We start from the raw sequence: 23134 nt of genomic DNA, 5'->3' as shown, positions 1-23134 counted from the left end.
TAATCCATCTTATTACATCATAGTAATAGAATTTACAACACATAGAGAAATCACATCAGATGACAAAATGGTAGACAATCATACAGTACTGGGAATCACAACCTAGCCAAGTTGACAGATATTTTTGGGGAACACAGTTCAATCCATGACACCTTCCCTTGGAGCTGGCACCCTGAATTCGGACTTCTAGCCTACTAGACTGTGAGACAATAATCATTTGTTTGCTAAAGCCATCCACTTGTGGTATTTCTGTTACAGCAGCACTATATACCTAAGACAACTATTGTTTGACATTTTGCTGGAAGCCCTAGCCAATCCAATAAGACAAGTAAAAGAAGATATTGAATAGGAAGAGAGAAAACTAATGTTATTTGTAGATGAAATGATCATCTACTTAGAACAGAATCAACTAAAAATTTATTAGGCTAATAAACGAGCTTCATAAGGTGTCAGATATTAAATCAAAATTCTAAAATCAATAGATTTCATATATAACTGCTTTCTTATACAGCAACAATAACCGATTAAAAACTAACATGGAAAACAAAATTATTTCATTAACAATAGCATCAAAAACTGTAACATCTAAGGATGAGCTTAACAAAAAATATAAGAGCTATATAAATAAAAATAAAAAAACTTTATTAAAGGACATAAAATAAGGCCTGAGAGTTATATCATGTTCCCGGATGGGAAAAATCAGTATTTTAAAGATGTAATGCTTTATCAAAACTATTTGTAAAGTTAATACAATCAAAGCCCCAACAAGTTAAAAAAGGTGACAAGCTGGTTCTAAAATTCTTTTGAAAAATAAATGTACAAGAATCGCCAGGACAATTTGAATCTGAAGAAAAATGAATGAAGGAATAACTTTCCCTACAGAATATTAAAACATACTATAAAGTTATAGTAATTAAACAAGTGTGATCTAGAGCCAAATTAGCTAAAATGATCAAGGGAACCAAATAGTCTAGAGATACATCCCTGAATATTTGCAAATTTAGCATAAAACAAAGGTGGCATTTCAAATCAGTGGGTGTGAAAAATGGACTATTCAGTAAATAGAGTAGGGGTAACTGGCCATCCATTTGGAGAGAAAGTAAAATGATGCAAAAAATGAATTTCCTATATAGTAAAAAGCTCTATGAAAAAACAAAGCTATAAAATATAGGAGAGCATTTTTATAACCTTAAGGTAGGCAAAGTCTTTTTATTAAATAAAATACAGAATGCCAAAGACATTAAGGAAGAAATTATATTTTAAACTAAATAAAATTTTAAATTAATGTAAACTAAAGACCTGCTTCCCTCTTTCATGTTTAAGGACCCATGTGAGTACATTAGATCCCTGGGTGGTGCAAACCATTTCTGCTCGACTGTTAACCTAAAGGTTGGCAATTGGAACCCACCCAGCAGCTCTGTGGGAGAAAGGCCTGGCAGTCTACTTCCTTAAAGATTACAGCCAAGAAAACCTTATGGAGCAGTTCTAGTCTGTAACACATGGGGTCACCATGAGTCAAATTGGCAAAAGGTTTGGTTTTCTGGTTTAAAGGCCACAAATAAAGTTAAAAAAAAAAAAAAGCCAATAAACTGAGAAAAATATTTGAAATATATTAAACAAAGAATTAATATCTATTTTATATATAAAGAATGAGTACATATTTTAAAAAAGAATGACTAAATAAGAAGATGGGCAGAGTATGAATACGCAATTCCTAGAGGAAAACAAGTGGACAAAAACAATCTGTAGTAGTTATCTATTAACCAAAAAAAACCTAAAACCCACTGTCATCGAGTACATTCCAACACATCGCAACCCCTATAGGGTTTCCAAGGCTGTCAATCTTTGCAGAAGCAGACTGCTACATCTTTCTCCCATGGAGTGAGTGGCTGCTGGGTTCCAACCACAGACCTTTCAGTTAGCAGCCGAGTGCTTAACCACCATGCCACCAAGGCTCCTAGTTATCTACTACTACATCACAAATTGCCCCAGATCTTAGCTGCTTAAGGAAATACATATTTCTTATCTCCAGCAGTGTCTGTGGGTCAGAAATCAAGGAGCAGCTTAGGTTGCAGTTAAGATGTCAACCAAAAAGGGTAATGGTGATGGTAGCACAACATGATTGGTATAATTGATCTCACAGATTATATATGTGAAAAAATGTTAATTTGGCAAATGTTGTGTTATCTATAGTTTTGCAACAATAATAATAAAAGAGATGTTGGTCAAGGCTGCAATCAATCTGAACAGTTTACTGCGTTGCAGAATCCACTGGTAAGGTGGTTCACTCACATGTTGACAAGTGAGTACTGCTTACTGACAGGAGGCTGAGTTCCTCACCACATGGACCACTTTATAGGGCTGCTTGAATGTCCTGAAGACATGGAGGCTGGCTTCCCCCAAAGTGAGTGATATAAAAAAGCTCAATGCAGAAGCCACAATGGCTGTTATGACCTAGCCTCAGAAGTCATACTCCATCGTTTCTGCAACATACTATTAGTTATACAGGTTAGCCCTATTCAGTATCCGAGGTGAAGCTGAAGAAAATTAAAACAAGTACATGAGAGCCAAAATACAACCTTGAGCATATTCCACCTGAATTTGGGGACCATCTCAATAATAGATTTGACACACTGAACATGAATGACTGAAGACCAGACGAGACCAGTACATCATACATGAAGAAAGCAAAAGGTCATTAAAAAGACAGGAAAGAAAGCAAAGACCAAAATGAATGTCAGAAGAGACTCTGAAACTTGCTCTTGAATGTAGAGAAGCTAAAACAAAAGGAAGAAATGATGAAGTAAAAGAGCTGAACAGAAGATTTCAAGGAGCAGCTCATGAAGACAAAGTAAAATATTATAATGAAAGGTGCAAAGACCTGAAGTTAGAAAACCAAAAGGGAAGAACACACTTGGCATTTCTTAAGCTAAAAGAACTGAAGAAAAAATTCAAGCCTTGAGTTGCAGTTTGAAGGGGTCTGTGGGCAAAATATTGAATGACTCAGGAAGCATCAACAGCTGACGGAAGGAATACACAGAATCACTGTGGTTGACATTCAACCATTTCAGGAGGTAGCATATGATCAAGAACCAATGGTACTGAAGGAAGAAGCCCAAGCTGCACGGGAGGTGTTAGCAAAAAACAGGGCTCCAGGAATTGACGGGATACCAATTGAGATGTTTCAACAAACGGCTGCAGCACTGGAGGTGCCCACTCATCTATGCTGAGAAATTTGGAAGACAGCTACCTGGCCAGCTGATGGAAAGAAATCTGTATTTGTGCCCATTCCAAAGAAAGATGATCCAACAGAATTCGGAAATTATGGAAAAATATCATTAATATCATGCGCAAGTAAAATTTTGCTGAAGATCATTCAGAAGTGGTTGCAGCAGTACACTGACAGGGAACTGCCAGAAATTCAAGCCGGATTCAGAAGAGTGCATGGAATGAGGGATATCATTACTGATGTCAGATGGATCTTGGCTGAAAGCCAAAAATACCAGAAAAATATTTATCTGTATTTTATGGACTACACAAAAGCATTTGACTTTAAGGATCATAACAAATTATGAATAACATTTTGAAGAATAGGAATTCCAAAACACTTAATTTTGCTCATGCGGAACCTGTACATAGACCAAGAAGCAGTCGTTCGAATAGAGCAAGGGGATTCTGCATGGTTTAAAATCAGGAAAGGTGTACGTCAGGGTTGTATCCTTTCACCATAATTATTCAATCCGTATGCTGAGCAAATAATCTGAGAAGCTGGACTGCATGAAGAAGAACACAGCATCAGTATTGGAGGAAGACTCATTAACAACCTGCGATATGCAGATGACACAACCTTGCTTGCTGAAAGTGAAGAGAACTTGAAACACTTACTGATGAAGATCAAAGACCACAGCCTTCAGTATGGATTACACCTCAACATAAAGAAAACAAGAAATCCTCACAACTGGACCAATAAGCAACATCATGATAAATGGAGAAAATATTGAAGTTGTCAAGGACTTCATTTTATTTGGATTCACAATCAACGTCCATGGAAACAGCAGTCAGGAAATCAAACGACATATTGCATTGGGCAAATCTGCTGCAAAAGACCTCTTTAAAGTGTTTAAAAGCAAAGATGTCCCTTTGAGGACTAAGGTGCACCTGACCCAAACCATGGTGTTTTCAATCACCCCACATGCATGCGAAAGCTGGACAATGACTAAGGAACACCGAAGAAGAATTGACACCTTTGAATTACTGTGTTGGCAAAAAAAATCGAATGTATCATAGACTGCCAGAAGAACAAACAAGTCTGTCTTGGAAGAAATACAGCCCGAGCACTCCTTGGAAGTGAGGGTGGTGAGACTTCGTCTCACATACTTTGGACATGTTATCAGGAGGGACTAGTCCCTGGGAAAGGACATCATACTTGGTAAAGTAGAAGGTCAGCAAAAAAAGGGGAAGACCCTCAATGAGATGGAGTTACATAGTGGCTGCAACAATGGGCTCAAACATAACACTGACTGTGAGGGTGACACAGGACTGGGCAGTATTTTGTTCTGTTGTACTAGGGAACCAACTCAACAGCACCTAACAAATAACGAAGTATGGGAGAGGACTACACAATGGCTTAGGTCCCAGGAGGTGAGAATTAATTGGGGCCATCCCGGAGGCTAGCTATCACATTACCATAAGCAGAAATGCTCAAGTCCAATAAGAATCAAGTAAATTCAAATTCAAATTACGAGGTGTCATTTTTCACCTTTCTGGTTGCTAATCATGAGTAGACATCCAATGATTAACATATCTGAAGAAAGGATCTAACATTAAAGAGAGATCAAAATAGAAAAAAAGTACTTTGGAGGAAACAGAAACAAGAAAGAAAGAGAGGGCTCTAACGAAAACAATTGGAATGGCTCGATTACCTGATGTGAATGGCCTTGTGGAAAAATGTACTGAGAAACTTTGGAAAGACAGGGAAAATTGGAAATAGATTAAAAAAAAAAAAAAAAACCAAATGAAAATCAAGACATGTTTTTATCCCAGGGATGGTGGGGTGGGGTGGGGTGCGGAGCAGTCTAGTAAGCTTACTGAAAACAAGAAAAGTCTGAGGAACTGTCACAGCCAAGGGAAGCCTAAGGTGACACGATGTAATATTGTACTCTGGATGGGATCCTGGAACAGAAAAAGGACATTAGGTAAAAACTAAGGAAATCTGAATAAAGTATGGACTTCAGTTAATAACGTGTCAGTATTGGTTCACTGATTGTAACAAATGTATTATACCAATATAAGATTTAATAATGGGGGAACTGGGTGCAGGGTATATGGGAACTCCATAAGCACTACGAAACCCTGGTGGCATAGTGGTTAAGAGCTACGGCTGCTAACCAAAAAGTCGGCAATTCACATCCACCAGGCGCTCCTTGGAAACTATGGGGCAGTCCTACTCTGTCCTGTAGGGTTGCTATGAGTCGGAATTGACTCGACAGTAATGGCTTTTTAATAAGCACTACCTTTGAAACTTTTCTGTAAATCTAAAAGTGGGATTTAGAAATTGAGAACAGGTGGAGCATAAAACCTCTTTGTTAGCCTTTCCAATACTAGTCGAGTTTTTCAAACTATGTGTATGTATTAATTTGATGAAATAAACATTAATTAAAAAATCAGAAGACTGAGGTAAATTTTATGTACTGGCATGTAAAAAAGGAGCCCCAGGGATGCAGTGGTTAAGCACTTGGCTGCTAACCAAAAGGTTTGCAGTTCGAATCCACCAGCCACTTTGAGGGAGAAAGATGTGGCAATTTGTTTCTGTAAAGATTACCGTCTTGGAAACCCTGTGAGGCAGTTCTACTCTGTCCTGTAAGGGTTGCTGTAAGTTGCAATTGACTCTATGGCAATGGGTAAAGAGTGCTAGGCAGTTGTTTGCCTTGTTGGTTATTCTTAAAAAAACACAAAAAAAGTGCCAAGACTACAAATTAATGTCATCACCTCTGAATCTTAGGTTCCCTTCTCCAGCCACTTAATCCTTTCTCTCCTATGCCCTATTACCAGAAACTCTGTTCTTACACTTCATTATCATGTCTAAATCCCCTGATTTGTGCCTGTTACTTTTCTCTTTGTTTCTCTCAATCCAAACTTACTCTTTGTATTTTTTATTTCAACACCTCTTCCTCCTTGACCTCTCACACCCACCAACACTCCCCAATCCCAAATGAATCCAACGATCTGTTTTAGGTCCTGCTTTCTCATGGCTAGAAACACTTCCTTTGGTTGACTTCTGTCTTAGTCATCTAGTGCTGCTCTAACAGAAATACCACAAGTGGATGGATTTAGCAAAGAGAAGTTATTCTCTCACAGTCCAGTAAGCTACGAGTCCGAATTCAGGGCGTCAGCTCCAGGGAAATACTTTCTCCGTCGGCTCTGGAGGAAGGTCCGTCTCATCAATCTTCCTTTGGTCTGGGAGCTTCTCTGCGCAGGAACCTCAGGTCCAAAGGACGCGCTCTGCTCCCAGCACTGCTTTCTTGGTGGTATGAGGTTCCCATGTGTCTCTGCTCACTTCTCTCTTTTATATCTCAAAAGAGATTGGATTAAGACACTATCTAACCTTGTAAACCTCATCTGTATAACCTCATCACAGTGATCGAATTTACAACACATAAGGAGATCATATATAACCTCATCATAGTGAAAGAGTTTACAACACATAAGGAAATCACATCAGATTACACAATCCTACGATACTGGAATCATGACCCAGCCAAGTTGACAGACATTTTTGGGGGACACAATTCAATCCATGACAACTTCATTATAAATTTATGGTTTCCAAACTCATTTGAAAACCGGTATTCATCAACAGCCTCTTACTCATATCTATTTCTTTTTTTAAAACTTGTTACCATTCTTTGGCCTTCCTGCTGACATCACTCCCTGATAATAGCTTAGTTTCCTACTTCATCAAAAAAGTAAAAGCTTTCAGGCTTGAACTCAGTACAATTTTTCTTCTTCATCTCCAAATATACCCAACCTCCCCTTTCTTTTTGTTCAAAGGAAGAAACATCACCACTTCTAAGGCCCTTGCCATCTACCTGACTTCTTTCCTCCATTAGGTGAGACATTGATTTTACCCGGATTTTTGTCCTCAGCATTCTGATCTCATTTCATTTATTCTCTGAGGATGCCTTCATTAATAACCATAGTTTTAATCACCATTTTTAAGTTGACAGTGCCCCAATTTCAATATCCAGTCCTGACTTCGCCTGTTTCATACTTGCTCATGTTGGATGCCCCCAAGAACTCTTCATTTTCCCCCAAGCCTATACCTCCTCTAGTATCCCAGTTAATTATAGCGGCAGTGTCCTAAGCCATCAATGTCAGAAATCTGAACATCACCCTAGACAACTTTCTTGTTCTGCCCTGATACCCAGTCAGTTGCTTCAGCATCTGACACACAGCCGAGGCTGAACAAATACTGAATGAATGAATGAATAAATGAAAGAATGAAATGTGCCCATTTTTATCTCCATTTCTCTAAGCTGTCTCCTTTCCTACTTTCACAGCAGCAGTTCATGCCCTCAGCATCTCTTGGCTGGATTATTGCTATCATGGTCACTTGTTCTCATGATCTTTTTATTCTCCATCTTTTCTGTTCATTGATTTCTAGTTCCCCTTACTCTAAAATACTCATGGGTCACTTACATGTGTGTTTGTAGGTGAAAAGACTTCTCTTTTCCTAAGCAACTGCCACATTTCTATCTCACCTTTCCTTCCTTCATCCCCAGGCTTTGAAGTCTCCAACTCATTTCCTGGCAATACCCATTTACTTCAGTGAACTCGTCTACCTTTGTACTGGGGCTAGTTCTAAACTTTTGTTGACTGAATAAAAACTTGTTTTAAGGCTGCAAGCAATCTTCCCTTCCACTTCTGATCCCCAGCCCCAGGGCTCCAAGAACAAGATCTCGGGGGCAGACTCTGTTCTGGGAGGACCCTTCAGGTCAGCCCATTTAGACCTTAGTCAAATAAACACCTATTGTTTTAAAGATCTAAAAACTGGTAAAATAATCAAAATGTAGGTGCTTTGTTCAGACTGAGATGTTAAATATTCAGTAAACATTTATTGGGTGTATCACTGAAAAAACAAACAGAAAACTAAACCTGTTGCCATTAAGTGGATTATGACTCATGGCGATCCCGTGTTACAGAGTAGAACTGCTCGATAGGGTTTTCTTGGCTGTATCTTTATGGAAACAGATTGCCAGGCCTTTCTTCTGATTGGTGGGTTCAAATCACTAACCTGTAGATTAGCAGCTGATGGCAAACTGCTAGCTAGTATTTATTAAGGACTTGCTATTGCTAGGAAATTCACATCTGTTATCTTCATCCTCTTAAGGAACACATTGAACAGGTGCTGTTACTACCTTTCATGCTACCGGTATAGAAATAAGATTTAGAGAAGTTAAATAAGTTGCTCAAGGTCAACACTGTAGGTTCTTGAGCCAGGATCCAGGTAGCATAACTGTGTTCTTAATGGTTCCATTACACTCCTTCATGGTCGTACCATACTAGGTTCTAAAAGAAATACAAGGGGATAGTAATTCCTCAAGAAACATACAGCCTAGTAAGGCAGTAAGCCCAGGCAACTATAATGCAAAATAGACATCCCAAAGTACAATCTGAAAGGTGCAAAGTACAAGGGTAAGTCAAAAAGTATTGCTACAAAATCATAGAAACCTTTATTAAGCAAAAAGATCAAAACGTGAAGCTATTGTTTCTCCACATAGCCTCTATTTAGGTCTACGTTTCTGAAGCCTTCCCGGGGAAACCCTGAAGGCGTAGTGGTTAAGAGCTACCACTTCTAACCAAAAGGTTGGCAGTTTGATTCCACCAGGCACGCCTTGGAAACCGTATGGGGCAGTTCTACTCTGTCCTGTAGGTCGCTATGAGTCAGAATCAACTCGATGGCAACTGGTTAAGCCTTCCCTGAAGAATTGTGCTCTTTGATTTATACCACGTCAAAAAGGCAGTTTTGGCATCCTTGAGGGACTCAAACCGTGTTCCTTTTAAATATTCTTTGAGCTTTGGGAACAAAAAGAAGTCTGAAGGAGCAAGATTAGGGCTGTGGGGTGGATGGGGTAAGGTTTCCCAACGAAATTCTTGTAGGACAGTCCTTACTATCCTCGAAGAATGAGCAGGTGCATTGTGGTAACAAAAAAATTCCTTGGTGCAACTTTCCTGGACTTTTTCTAACTAATGCAGTTTTCAATTTTTCTTAAAACTTCTTCATAATAAGCCGTCGTGATCATCCTGTGTCCTTTGAGAAAATCTATCAAGACTGCCCCTTTGGAATCCCCAGTTGCCATAAACTTCTGAGTGGTCTTCCCTCTTTTGGCTCATCTTTGAGGTCTTCCCGACCTTCCTTAAAACGCTTGATCCATCAAAAAACTGTTGTTTTATGTGGGGCAGTATTTCCATAAACTTGTTGCAAAGCTTCAGTGGTTTGGGAAGATGTTCACTTGAATTTTGTTAAAAATTTAGTATTAGCCCTGACCTCAAAATCATTTTATTCCATGGCACAAGGAGTATCCTTTCTTTTGAAGGTACCCTAATAAGATTAAGCCAAGTGTATTACTGAGAGTTTGTATGCAGCCGTCCACTGATCAGAGAGACATGTTTAAACACATTTTGTTTGAAATGAACCCGTGCATGTATGAACTGGAACCCTAGCAGCAATACTTTCTGACTTACCCTCCTATTACTAAGGCCCTATTGAGAGATCAAGGGAGATTTCCTCCTTTATCCTAGCTAGGGTAATTAAAAGGACATTAAAGTTTAGAGGATGGGTAGAATTTGAAAATTTGCTGTTAAAGGGAAAGATAGCTCAGACAAAGGGCATCACCAACAAAAACACCGAGCCAGGAAGGCATAGAACATGTTCAGGAAACGGACCTCATCTGATTAAAGCAAAAGGTAGGTGAAGGTAAGGGGTAAGAATTAAGATAGGAAAAGTAGTTCGAGACCAGATTCTGGAGCATCTTGACTTTATCTGTCCTCTGTAGAGAATCTATTAAAGATTTCTGCACAGGGTTAGACTCTAAGAGTTCTTTAGGAAGATTAATTTAGCAGTAGGTTGTAGGACTAACATAATAAGGAGAAACTGAATGTGTTATTTCATAGGAGACAAAATGGTTTTGTTTCACAAGATGTTAACTCCAGGAGAGAAACAATGGAAATAAAAAGGAAAAAAAATTTCAGAAGTAGAATCAATTAGTTACCAAGACATTAGCTATGTTAACTGTGAAAACATAAGCATTTGGCTTTATGTCTCAGTTACACAAGGCTGTGAAAAACTTTAAATTTAGATGGGACTAATGAAGCACAGCAGTCCAGGGACAAGCACTAGAAGGCAGGAGGGGACACGAAAGCTGGTGATAGGGAACCCAAGGTTGAGAAAAGACAGTGTGGACATGTTGTGGGGTTGTTAACCGTTGTCATAGGGCGATGTGTGTACTGTTTAATGAGAAACTATTTTGTTCTGTAAACCTTCAACTAAAGTACAATATATATATACATATATATGTGAGATCAAATTGACAGCAGCAACTCAAAAGGTTTGATGAGAAGCCTAGGGGGCAGTGAGTTGAAGATAATGGTGATAGAATAATTTGGAAAAGGATAGTGAGAATAGCAGCACAACTGGAAGACCGTAATCGATGTCACTGAATTGTACGTGTAGAAATTTTTGAAATGGTGTATCTTTGGCTGTGTATATTTTCCCCCCCAAAAAAAGGTCCTCCAAGGACAAGTAGGGAGAGTGTTGACATGTTGTGGGGTTGTTAACCAATGTCATAAAACAATGTGTCCTGTTTAATGAGAAACTATTTGTTCTGTAAACCTTCACCTGAAGTACAATTAAAAAAATTAAAAAAAAATGTTTAGAAACTTCATTTGGTTAAAAAACCTACTGTCATGCATGCACACACACAAATACACATACATACATATAGTGAGAACATTAGAAATAAAGATCTAGAAAATAAAGTACAGGTTAAAATCAAGATAACTCAAGACGACTATAGAAGCAATCAGCAATTTATTGTTTAGTGAACTTTTGTCTGATTTTAGTGTTTACTGAACAGTTACACACATAGAAATTTAAAACAGAACCCTCCCCCCCGCCCCCCACCTCGTATTCCCTTAAAACTGCTTATCACATTACCTGGCCCTGTTAAAAAAGATAATTTTTTGCATATTAACAAGTGGGCAGCTTCACCCTGATTGGTTGTCATTACAAAGCTTCCATTTGACCCAATTAAGAAAAAGTCAATCTTTAGAGAATTTAAAAAAACATATGACAAGAAAAAAGAATGATCATTTTTAATTTCTTCATATACATCAAAACATTAGGCTGGAAGCCACAACTTCTGTTTTCCACAATCTTCTAATCTTAGCAGCTCCTGAAGCAAGCGTCTGAACAAATAGATTCTCTGTATCCCAAAGTACTTCTAGAATTCTTTATGTTAATGATTAGAATAAGAATCTTGAAAAGCTTCTTACACCAATCATGCATTTTCAGGGAAGAATATTCACACACAGTAGCACACTGATTTGAGGAAAAATAAGTCAATGATTTAAGCTCTGGATCTGCTTGTTTATCCGTAAAATGTAGTGTTGCTACACAGTCTCTAAGTTTCCTCTGACAATACAATGCTGTAATTCTATCTATGGTGTTGAGTACCTACTACTTGCAAAAAGCACTATGCTACCAAGTCTTGCAGTTAAATTTTAACTGCCCTTCAGGGCAACATCAGAAGTCTCTTACTCAGCCTCTAACTTTTCAATGGACTCTGCACAGCAAATAACTAGCTGTTTGACTTACTCTGCATTTCCATTTCCACAGTCCAATTTGTAGCTGCTAGCCACATGTGAAGATTGAGTATGCAAAATATGGCTAGCCTGAAATGTAATGAAAGTGTAGAATACACAAGGGATTTTGAAGATTTAGTATGAAAAACAGAATGCAAAATATCAATATTTTGGATCTACTGGATTAAATATTAATTTCACATTTTTTAAATTTTGGCTATAAAAGATTTAAAATTCTGTATGTGGTTCATGTTGTATTTCCATTGGTCTAAACTCTGAGGACCCCATACACAGATTACCATGACCTCTCCTACTGGTGACCACAAAGGCAGAATAATCAGCAATTGTTCACATCACTCTTCTTGTAATTCCCCTTTTCTCGCTATGTCAGTGTCTAGCCAACCACTGTCTTCATTATTACTTCACTATGAGAGGTGGGAATGATACTTATTTTATTCTGAATTTTAGATAAGGATGATGGTGATTCCACTCCAAGTCTTTCCTAACACCCATTTCCTGACTGGTGAATATAAAGTGCCTCCAAAGGTCCAAGTCAATGATTGACCCTCCTTTTCTCAGATGTTGTCTGCCCTCTTCACTACCAGTGATGCCCCTTCCTTTAAAACAGGGCTGCTTTTGCTCATTATCTGTAGTTAATGTGACTGAATTTCTGCTGTCTCCCTGACTCACGTTAATCACGTGACTGACCACGAGGGGAGCTGACAAGAAAAGTGAAGCAGCCATTAGCTTTGTAACTAGTCACATGCTTTATTTAAGACAGAAAATGGAAGTTTTTATAATTCCCTTAGACAGCAAGATTAAGAAGCATTTTTTTTTGGAATATAACCTTCCTTCTCTATGTACTCATTCAACTTCTTCCCTTAAACTTGATTTTGACTTTTGAAGAGGCTTATTTATTTTACGTTTAAAAACCATTTATGCAACAATATGTAGATGGGATTTGGAAACCTTTACTAGATCTGAATAATAATAAAAATTTAAAGAACAGCAACAGTGAAACAAGTATTTTGAGACCAGTATAAATATGTATGTATAAAACAAGCTGAATACTTGAAAATAAACAAAAAAATACAACCAAGAAAACTTACTCTTTTACGTGTAAGAAATTGTATATTTACATACATTTTGCTCTAGCCTTGTTTTACTTTATGAATAGGTCTTTGATTAGAATTCTAATCTCCCATTACCCCACTGCCGTCGAGCCAATTCAGACTCATAGCGACCCTAGAGTATAGTATTAATAGAATAACATTTATATTGAAGTTTGATATTTTAAACAAAATATTTTAAAGCAGAAAGGCACTTCAGGAAGAGTTTTATGCCCTTGTTTTACAGATAAAGAAATAAAATGATATACCCAAAGTCACACAGCTACTAAGCGATAGAACCAAGACTTGAACACGTGTATGCTGACTGACCATGTTCAGCTTGTTCCACTATATTATGCTCTTTTACTCCTATAAATTTCATCTGGTCAAAAAAAATATTTATATTCTGACCTATAAAACTGAAAGATTATGTTAGCAGCACTATTAATGAGTTTGTTGTTCTATTTATTTGGAATGAAAGCATTTTAGTAATATGAAGAGGAGACATAAGATTGAGGGGTGAATTTATTGATTTCTTGGGGAGAGTGCTGAAATAATTAAATCCTGTTAATGTTCACAGGTACCAGATTTTGTATAATTTACTTGAAATTTCTCCCTTTAGTAAAGGTGGGTAAGAGGAATGGGGTCTGGTCAGTTACTTTAAGCTTAAGTCAGGAAATAGTTATTAATCTATTTGGAGATACTGAATGTTCTAAATGAATATACCATAGCTCAATGGAAGATTCTGGTTTGGCTATTAACTAATTTATTATCCCATGTGTAAACTATACCTTTGGAAGTAATAAAACTATGGCTATACTATGGATATAATACTACGGCATCATTACAATGGAACTCTACCCCTGGTAAGTCTATTTTTTCCTCAGTATTAATGGGGCAATAAGATAGCATCTGATAAATGTTACTGTGAATTACTTATTTCTTAAAAGTGTTTAAGTTATCCAAGTAGAAGCAACAATTGAAGATTGTGCTATTTTTGCTTCAGTTTCTTCTTTCCAAAAGAGCAAACATTGTTTTGCATCTTCCTGGATTTTTTCCTTTTCAATTCATCAAGTCTTTATTATTAATCTATTATGTGTCAGGGACTCTGCTAGGTGCTAGGAGTAGAAATATGAGTAACATCTACAGGCGGCTTAAAATTTTAATTAAAATCAGTGGAAGCAAGCACATGTTGAAGATACTCTAAGATATTAACTGTATCCAAAAAGTCGCTAAAGAAGCAGACTCAGTTACAAATATTACCTTGTTCCTCTGGAAAGAACATATGGTTGTTATGCCTGAGAAGAGGGGTATTTTAAGAATATGTTTTATAAAATAACTTTGATGCCAGGCATAACTTAAACTTCATCAGCATTAAGGTTTAGATAACAGCCATCTAAATAGGATACAGAATAGGTGAGAAAGTTGCCAAAGACAAATTTCATTTTACTCCAAATTTGTTTTGGGTTATCTTTGGTTATTCATCAAATCATAGTGCATTTTAGCATGGTACCATTTTCTATCAATTATGACCACAGATGGTATACTTTTACTTTCAAACAAAAGACAAAAAGCAAAGAATAAACTGAGTATATGCAAAGTCTTAGCGTCTGAAGGTAATAAAGATGAGCAAAATCCATGAGACTTTAAAAAGAAACACAAAAATACATTTTTTTTTTTTGCCCTGAATTCTTAAATTGGGCACTTCTAATAGGGATAGATAAAAACAAGCAAAGATAATTATTCTCTTCTTTACCCAGGACAAGAGCATTCACAAGAGTTGAAACAAGAGACAAATGTCCTTTGGTTTATGATAGTTTCATAAGAAAACATAAGCTTCATTTAGTTATTTAATAATTTAAGAGGTCAGTTTTTTCTGTCAACTAAAATAATTAAGGAATCATAGCATCACCTATATACATCTAGGAAAAAAAAAATTCTTACTATTAAAAATGCTTTAAACAGGTCCCTAATGTTTACATACCCAAATAATTTGTTACTAAAGCTTCACAAGGAATATCATTTTATTACTGTAATCACAAAATCATAATTTCTGTACAGGAATGTATAAGTGAACATTAATCAATGCATTGATAATTCACTTCATAAGGATCAGACAAACACTACAGGAACATACTGTAAAGAAAAAAAATATTGTAAAATTTTCTGGCCTTGCAGTGCACTTTTTAGTGCAAGTATTTAAGACACAATAGTGTTCAATTCAGCAAAGTACTGCAGAATGTCATGCCACAGTCCACTTAATTCAAAGAGGGTCAGGACATGCAGCTTGTAATAAAATGTCAGAGTATATATATATAAAACCACATTTAATTCATAAAATATATAGTGGTTTATTTAGATGGTTTTAAATGTTTTCACTGTGAAATTCAGCATAATTAGAACAAACATTCAAGGTCTTAACAGGAATCATCTTCTTGCTAGGCAATGGCTTTGGCTTCAGGTAGAAATGCCTCCCAGTATTTTATCAGCTGTGGATGATAATAAAAATATAAGACATCTTCATTACCTTTTTGTCACTTACATGTATGTATGCTGCATGGTATTTTAAAAAATCTATACAAATAGCTAACAATGATTAACATTTACTAATGTCTGGTTTTTAAAGGGATCATTGCAAGTTCTTTATCTGAAGTCGGTCAATAAAATTTATGTAAGAAGTATTTAAAACATTAATGACTCCTGGCTGGTATCAGTTTTTGATGTACATAATAAGCACAAAAGAAACATCAACTTCAGTTTTTTAAAATTTATGCACAATTGTATATAGAAACAGTTCATCACCATGTATTAAGTAAGATTACCTGAAATAATACAACTGTGATGACCTATTCTAACATAAAGCGATAACATCTTCTAAGTCAGAAAATATTCACATTTTATGTTACTGCTGGCCTTGAATGGGGAAAATAGAAAATACTGGGCAAGAAAGGGAAAAGGAACTGGAAAGAATTAACTGCTAGTCTCCCTTGAATAGTCCAGAGAATAGACTTAAAGCATAAACCAAGGTTATGTGTAAAACAATTCCTTTCAAAACAAGCCTGTATGACTTATTTTCATATTTAAAAAATCTAACTTTACGAACCAAGCATTTAAATAAAAACTAAATATAATTTGAAGACATAATGTCATCACCTAATTAAAAAATACAATCTATTATATTTTACATGAACAAGTTTTTAGATGCATATATTTTAAAACTGGAAGACATTTAATGATTATTTAAGACATTAATTTGATAAATTACTCAAATTTATGTTAAAAAATACAGGGAAAAAAAACCCTCTACTATTATCTTGTTACAGACTTTTCTTTAATGTAACATTAGAACTCATGGTCTTCTCTAGTTAAGGAGACAAATGCCTCTTGTGGCTTGGCCAAAGCCCAAATACAACCACTACCAACCCCAAAGAAAATAAAACAATACAAATTTTTTTTAAACTTAAAAGTATTTTAAGTTTTATGTATATGGAAGAGAAGAACTTGCAGTAAGAATTTACTCAATCAGGTCTCATCAACAAGGAAATAAAACTAGAAAAGTAGAGAAAGGAAAAATTTGTCCAGGAGGTTTCTCACAGCTGAAAATTGGGAAAAATTTATCTGTCTAGTGTTTAGAAGTGGTAGAGGCAAAAAGGACCTGGGATAGTTTTCAACTACTTTGACTACTGTTTTCTTCTTTGCTGTCACTGGCCTCCTCTATTCCATTTCTTATTCTTGTTCGAGTTTAAAAGCACATTTCATTACTCATCTTCTTAAAAACAAAAAAGTATACCAAAAGTGAATTCTAGAAGTCTGTAAGTTATACAAAATTAGCTTACCTGTTGTTGTGTTTGTACTAATGATTCTAAGTACTTGATAATAACAGTTTTAAAATCTTTCACTCGTTCCTTCTGTTAAATAAAGTACAACATATGAAAACATGTCCATTAGTAGAAAACTAGATTCAATTTTATCCCAAAATTGCCACAAAATATGACCATGTCGTTAAGAATTAAGTGCAAAAACAATTATACATGCCTCAAATCTTCCCACTTCTTTTCGAATCGTTTTAGAGATCTGTTCAAAATCTCTTTCTCCTTGTTGTACTTTGGCCTCCCACTAATAAAAACAAACAAAAATGCACAAATATTTCATTCTTGTATGGAAAAAAATTCTAATACTAGCTGTCGGGACTAATTATTTCTAGTAAAATTTAACATGTCTGAAAACCCTGAGAAAGCTCAATGTTAACAAAGTCCAATTTAGCATCACCGGAACTTTTATCTAACTTTCTAGTGGTAGAAATGGGTGTCAACTTGGTAATTCCTATTAACAGTTCACTGCCATATTTACTCAAGATTAGAATATTTTAGAACTTGATGAACTACGATGTCCATAGCTTAATTAAATGTAAATCAGATAGAGGAAAATATACTGAGCATAAAATTCATTACCAAGTAATTTAGTCTAGTTACAGTGTAAATTTTCTCATTTCTTTTTACATCATTAATTATTTAAGACTATATCAGCAATATTGTGTTAATTTCAAGAATATATGTCCATCACAATTTATATGCTCATGGAAATACTTTAAATTAGGAAAATTATATGACAAATATTTTAAAAACATTTTTGTAATGGCAAAATAACCACATTAATTAAAACAAAAATTGTGGAATTATGGTCTACTAAACACCTATTGGTAAACATTAAATTCAGTACAGAAACAATAAAATATTGTGATTAGTGACCAATGGAACAGCTAAAATAAAATAACTGAAGATTTAAGCAATGAAAATGATATTTTCCCACTATGTAACCAAAACACTGGTACATACTCTTCAAAGAGCAGGTACATTTATTTTTAGTAACATAAAGGTTATCCTACCTCTTCAATTTCCTTATTGAAGCATGGCAAAAAAAGTGTATAAATTATAATAAACTTATACAAATTTAAAATACCATATATAAGACATATATATGGGGGATAATGTTGCCTGGACAGCTAAATGTGGGATAAGGCTATCTCTAAAACCATTTTTAGACACAAAATAAGTAATCATCTGAAATCAAAGTAACTATCTCAAATGAAATGTGTAACTATTAAGACAAAGGTTAATTTCAGATCTTTTTCTTGTATGCTGCTTCGTCCATTACATAATCACATGGAGGTCACAAAGGACTCTGGAAACTTCAATGATGATAAAAATGTTAAAGTAATTCTAACACAGTCATAAAAATATGGAAAAATAGCTAAGTGTTGAATGGTTCAGAAAAAAATTTATGAAAAATTATGCATATATGAAATGACTCATGAAAAACTTGAGTAAAGTGATAAAGTATTTAATGTTAATCACCTCTCTTATTTCATTCTTAGCTTGCTGTATTTTATCTGGTTTGTTAGCAACCATCATTTTTGCCTCAGTTTCACGTTTTTTGAGCAAAGTAATTTGAGCATCTTCCCATTTCTGCCAGCACTTCATTCGATGGTCAAAGACACCCTATAAGTGAATAATATAATGCTATTACATAAAAGTAAAAACACTGTGAAATACTTTCATAATGCTAGGAGTGCTGTAATATTGAAAACATGAAACCAAACATTTAAATGCTATTCTAACACACCAACATATCAAATATAAGCATGTCAATATAAAAATCAATTCTTTATACTTGGATGAAAATGAGAGTTCAGAATAAAAAAAATAACTATAAACAAAATCCATTTCACTTCCCTTTAGAGTTTTAAATGTGGTTTATAGTAAGATCTCTAAGAGATTTTTATGCTTTGAAAAAAAGATTAACAGAAAAATGCTGGTGTCATATCTACACTGGAAGATTTCCTACTAAACAATATCAAAGCAGATCTGAGTGTTAAAAATATGTTGGAAATGAGAAAAGAAAATGAGAAGACTCATAACAGGAAGTAAAGTTAAGTAAAAAATGTGATGGAAGAGAAGAAATTACCAATAGCAAATAAAGGAAAGGAGAAGGAATTAAAAAACAAAGTTATAACAAAATGTAAAATGAAGACAGTCCTACACACCAGGAAAATGGTAAGAAGAATATAGATATCCAGTATGCAGAACTAAATGAAGAAATAGACCAAAAAAACTGTTACTGAACAAGTCACAAAATCTACTACTTCTCTCAAATGATCTGGCAGAGCAAGACTAAGTGAATGGAGGCAGGAAATGAAATATGGACATAAGAATAATTAGAAGTCTCATGAAAGAACTGATGGATAAGATGGGAGAATCCAATGATAATTCCTTTCCTACTTTGACTTTGGGGATATATTAATACTATTTTAGTATTTACTAATCAAACAAATGAAACTTGTTAATAAATCAGGTGAAACAGAAAACATGAAACCGTAAAACAATTTTAAATTATTCCAAATAAAACGCTTTGAGGATCAAGTAGCAGTAAATACATGTTTCTAGAAGGACCCTCTAAAGAGAAAAATATGTAGGTAGTGTATTTTAAGAAAGAATGCAGGCTTTGGAACAAATCAAATTTGGATTCTAATACTAGTTTTGTTACTGTATGATATTGGGTAAATTCATTAAATTTCTCTAAGCCATAGTTTCCCCATATGTAAACAGGGAGAAATGATACTTAACTTTGTGGATTAGAAATAACATGAAACGTATGTAGCACAGATGATTTAACCTAGTGGATGCTGGATGACACAAGTGGTTTGTGACTGTGTAATACATGGGGTTGCCAAGAATTGAGGGTCCAACTCGAAGGCAGGCAACAACAAACATTATAGATTATTTCTAAATACCATACATACATAAATTTAGTTGATTAATTCTAGATTTCTACTAAAATATAATAATTTTGTTATATGAAAGAAATAACTGTAAGTGGACCACATACAGCATATTTCCAAAATGTAGAACTAAATGAACAAATAGACCAAAAAAAACCCAATCATTAAAAAACCCAATCAACCAGAAACCAAAGTATTTTTTTTTACCAGAGAGGTCTCAATGGTTGCGGACATTTTAAATTAAAAAATGTTCTCTTGATGAGTTCTATGAAATTTGAAAGACTATATAATTTATAATCTATTCCATTTTTATACTGATAATACTTTTTCTTTATACTGCTCCCCAAATCCTTTAAAACTCAATCTCTAGAGAAACAGGGCTATATCAGCTCTTAATTTGTAAACTCTGTTCAGTAACAATTTGATTATTTAAAACATATACCAATAAAGGGCAAAATGCCCTTTAATTTCAATATTTGTTTAAGTTCTTCTTAGTATGTATCAGCTGATTGTTCATTAATATGCTGAATGTAAATTAATTTGGTCCCTGCACAATTTATTATCTCACAATATTCCAGAACCATCTCATATTTATTCTGTACAGATATAGGCGGTATGGTAAGGGTGACACTACTAAGTTAGGTTATTTAAAAAAATATATTTATTCTACACGAATCAACTTTTTCTTAATTTTATGACCCCTGCAACACAGACACAGGGAAAAAAAGGTATCAGAACAGTACTTAAACTCCTAACAAGGCTATCTTAAGTAAATCAAAACTTCGTTTCCCTTTATGTGAAGATGCTAATCCACTCTAGTAGAACCAACCTCTTCAGTAAGAGAGAGGTTTACACTGATCACCCACTTAGGTCCTCCCTCCCCTGCCTAAAAACGTTTGTATACAAGCTGCTCTAAGTCAGACGAAGTTGCAGTTACGGAAGTTTTCCTAGTCCACCAGGAAATTTAACCCTGTAACTTTAATTTAATTAATACCATATTCTAATTCAGTGAATCTGAAACTATACTGCCCAGCTTCTTGGGATTTTGAAGGGGATGCTACAATATTTACGGCCAAACAATGAAACTGGTAAACTCCTTGAGGAACCCATTTGCTGATTTAAAAAAAAAAAAAATTGATATATTTTATAAATTGGGATTCCAGGTAGAATTCTTGTATGAAGAGTTCTAGTGCTAAAAAGAGGAGCCTTGGGCCGCGATGGTTAAGCACTCAGCTGCTAACTGAAAGGTTGGTGGTTCAAACTCACTCAGCGGCTTTGTAGGGGAAAGACCTGGCAATCTGCTTCTGTAAAGATTACAGCCTAGGAAACCCTATGGGATAGTTCTACTCTGTCCTACAGGGTAGCTATGAGTCAGAATCCAGGCACACAAAACAAATGCTAAAAACACTGAAAACCACTGTACACAATGACTGACACTCCTCTAGCGGTTCACAGAAGCCCATTACGTAAGTAAGAAAGCATGTAAAGCGTTTACCACTCAACAGGTATTAGCTAACAGTACTAGCCAGAGGTCACATATTGTGAAAAAGAGGAAACAGGAGTTTTCTGGATACAAGCCCATGTTTAGGCACTATTTTGAAATGGGTTACATTTATCTCTTTCTTCTGGGCCCTAATTTCTGATGTTCTTAGAGCCCTACTTTGGCTCTATACTCTAACCCCTAAAGTACTCCAAGTTTCAAAATTATCATCAGGGAAGTATTCTCTATAGGAATAAACAAAATGCTCATTAGTATTAAACAGTTATTTAGAAATAGGTAAGATAAAAACACAGAAGAAAGCTGGGCAAAGGAGATAAACAGTTCACTCATAGAAAAAGATGCAAATGGCTTATCATTTTTAAAGGTGCCTGATGCTTAAATCCACATTAATTAAGGATATAAAACTTACAAAAATATCTTCATCATTGTTTGGGAGAAGAAGGAACTCATATGTTAATAGGAGTATAAAGAAGTAGGATCACTTTAGGCAGTAATTTAGCAATATTTATTGGAATTTAAAATGCCTATACCCTTTGGCCAGCAATTCTACTTCTATGACTTCTATGCTCAAAGACTTATTGAAATACTGGATATTCTTTAAGATTAGATTGGTTAAATAATTCAAGGCATATATATATATATATATACACACACACACACACACATACACACACATATATATACACACACACACTATATGATGGAAGAAAAAGAAAATTAGTTTCATATACATGAATAATTCTATAAAGACATACAAGGAAGTTAATAATACTTGACTAAGGGAAGACAGACTAGAGGTCTTAAGTAGAAGGAAAATTTACTTTTTTGGGCTATTAGATTATCATGTGCATGTATTACTCTTTCAATAACAAATGAATTAGTTTAAAACAAGGAATCCTGGTGGGACAATGATTAAGCACTCAGATGTTAACCAAAAAGTTGGCAGTTCGAACCCACCCAGCGGCTCTGTGGGAGAAAGACCTGGTGATCTGCTTCTGTAAAGGTTACAGCCTGCAAAACTCGATGGGGCAGTTCTGGTCTGTCACATGAGGTCACTATAAGTTGAAAATTGACTTGATGGCATCTAACAACAACAGTTTAAAACAAAGAACAAAACAAAAACCTCACAAATAATTACTTATTACCCACTTCCATAATTTCTCAACTCCTTTGTACAGTTGACCTGGGCTAGATTTCAGCAGAAAACCCATCTGAAAGAGTTGATTTACCTCAAGTTATGACTTGACCATAGCTCTTTTAATTCTCTTTTAGTCAATGAATCACTAATTCAGCATTTCCCAAAGTGTGTCCCATAAATGTAAACAGACATTAGTGGAAAAGGATTCCTATTCATATGAATTTGGGTGCCTCTGAATTAAACAGTTAAATGACTTAACTTTTTTTTTAACCCCTAGACAACTGAACATTCTCAATATCTAAGACAGCGATTATATATATTATTTTGCAAACTTAGCTGCCTGTGGTACATCTTTTGGTGCCAGTGTTCTATAAAGAAAGAACATGTCAGGAAACAGGGATATAACTGTAGTAGCAGGCAATGTAAAAATACAGTGAAAAGATTTGGACAATATGAGGGAAGCTGTTTTTGAGGAACCCACATCCATTACACAGGCAGGCCATCCCTGCCAGGCAGTTTCTTCCCAGGTTAGCAATTCTCAGCAGATACTCCTTCCCATAAACACTTCCCAGCTTCCCTTTTAAACTTACAGGTTTTTAAAAAGTGTCATAGTTTTTCAAGACAGCTCTTACACTTGTGGGAGCTCTGGAATGAGGTAAGAGTAGGTAGGGTAGAAACAGGAATCATCATCTGTAAGCTGGATTTCAGAATATCACAAGTTACCTGTACACAATGAAGTATATTCT

At 35.4% G+C, this 23134-nt stretch overlaps 1 protein-coding gene across 1 annotated transcript in view; it reads right to left on the bottom strand.

Moving 5' to 3' along the window:
• Positions 1-14030: 14030 nt before the first annotated feature.
• SNX2 (sorting nexin 2) overlaps positions 14031-23134 on the bottom strand; it is a 54515-nt gene continuing 45411 nt past the window's right edge. Inside the window, exons 12-15 of the mRNA XM_004384274.2 lie at positions 18326-18469; positions 17007-17087; positions 16808-16879; positions 14031-15460 (exon numbers count right to left, since the gene is read on the bottom strand). Of these exons, the coding sequence (XP_004384331.1) occupies positions 15410-15460; positions 16808-16879; positions 17007-17087; positions 18326-18469 (348 nt within the window). The 3' untranslated portion in view covers positions 14031-15409. The remainder of the gene's footprint in view (positions 15461-16807; positions 16880-17006; positions 17088-18325; positions 18470-23134) is intronic.

Source organism: Trichechus manatus, unplaced genomic scaffold, assembly GCF_000243295.1.
Source record: "Trichechus manatus latirostris isolate Lorelei unplaced genomic scaffold, TriManLat1.0 scaffold00121, whole genome shotgun sequence".
NCBI classification, from domain to species: Eukaryota; Metazoa; Chordata; class Mammalia; order Sirenia; family Trichechidae; genus Trichechus; species Trichechus manatus.
Note: the sequence above shows the minus strand (reverse complement) of the source record. Positions and strands in the feature narration are given on the sequence as shown.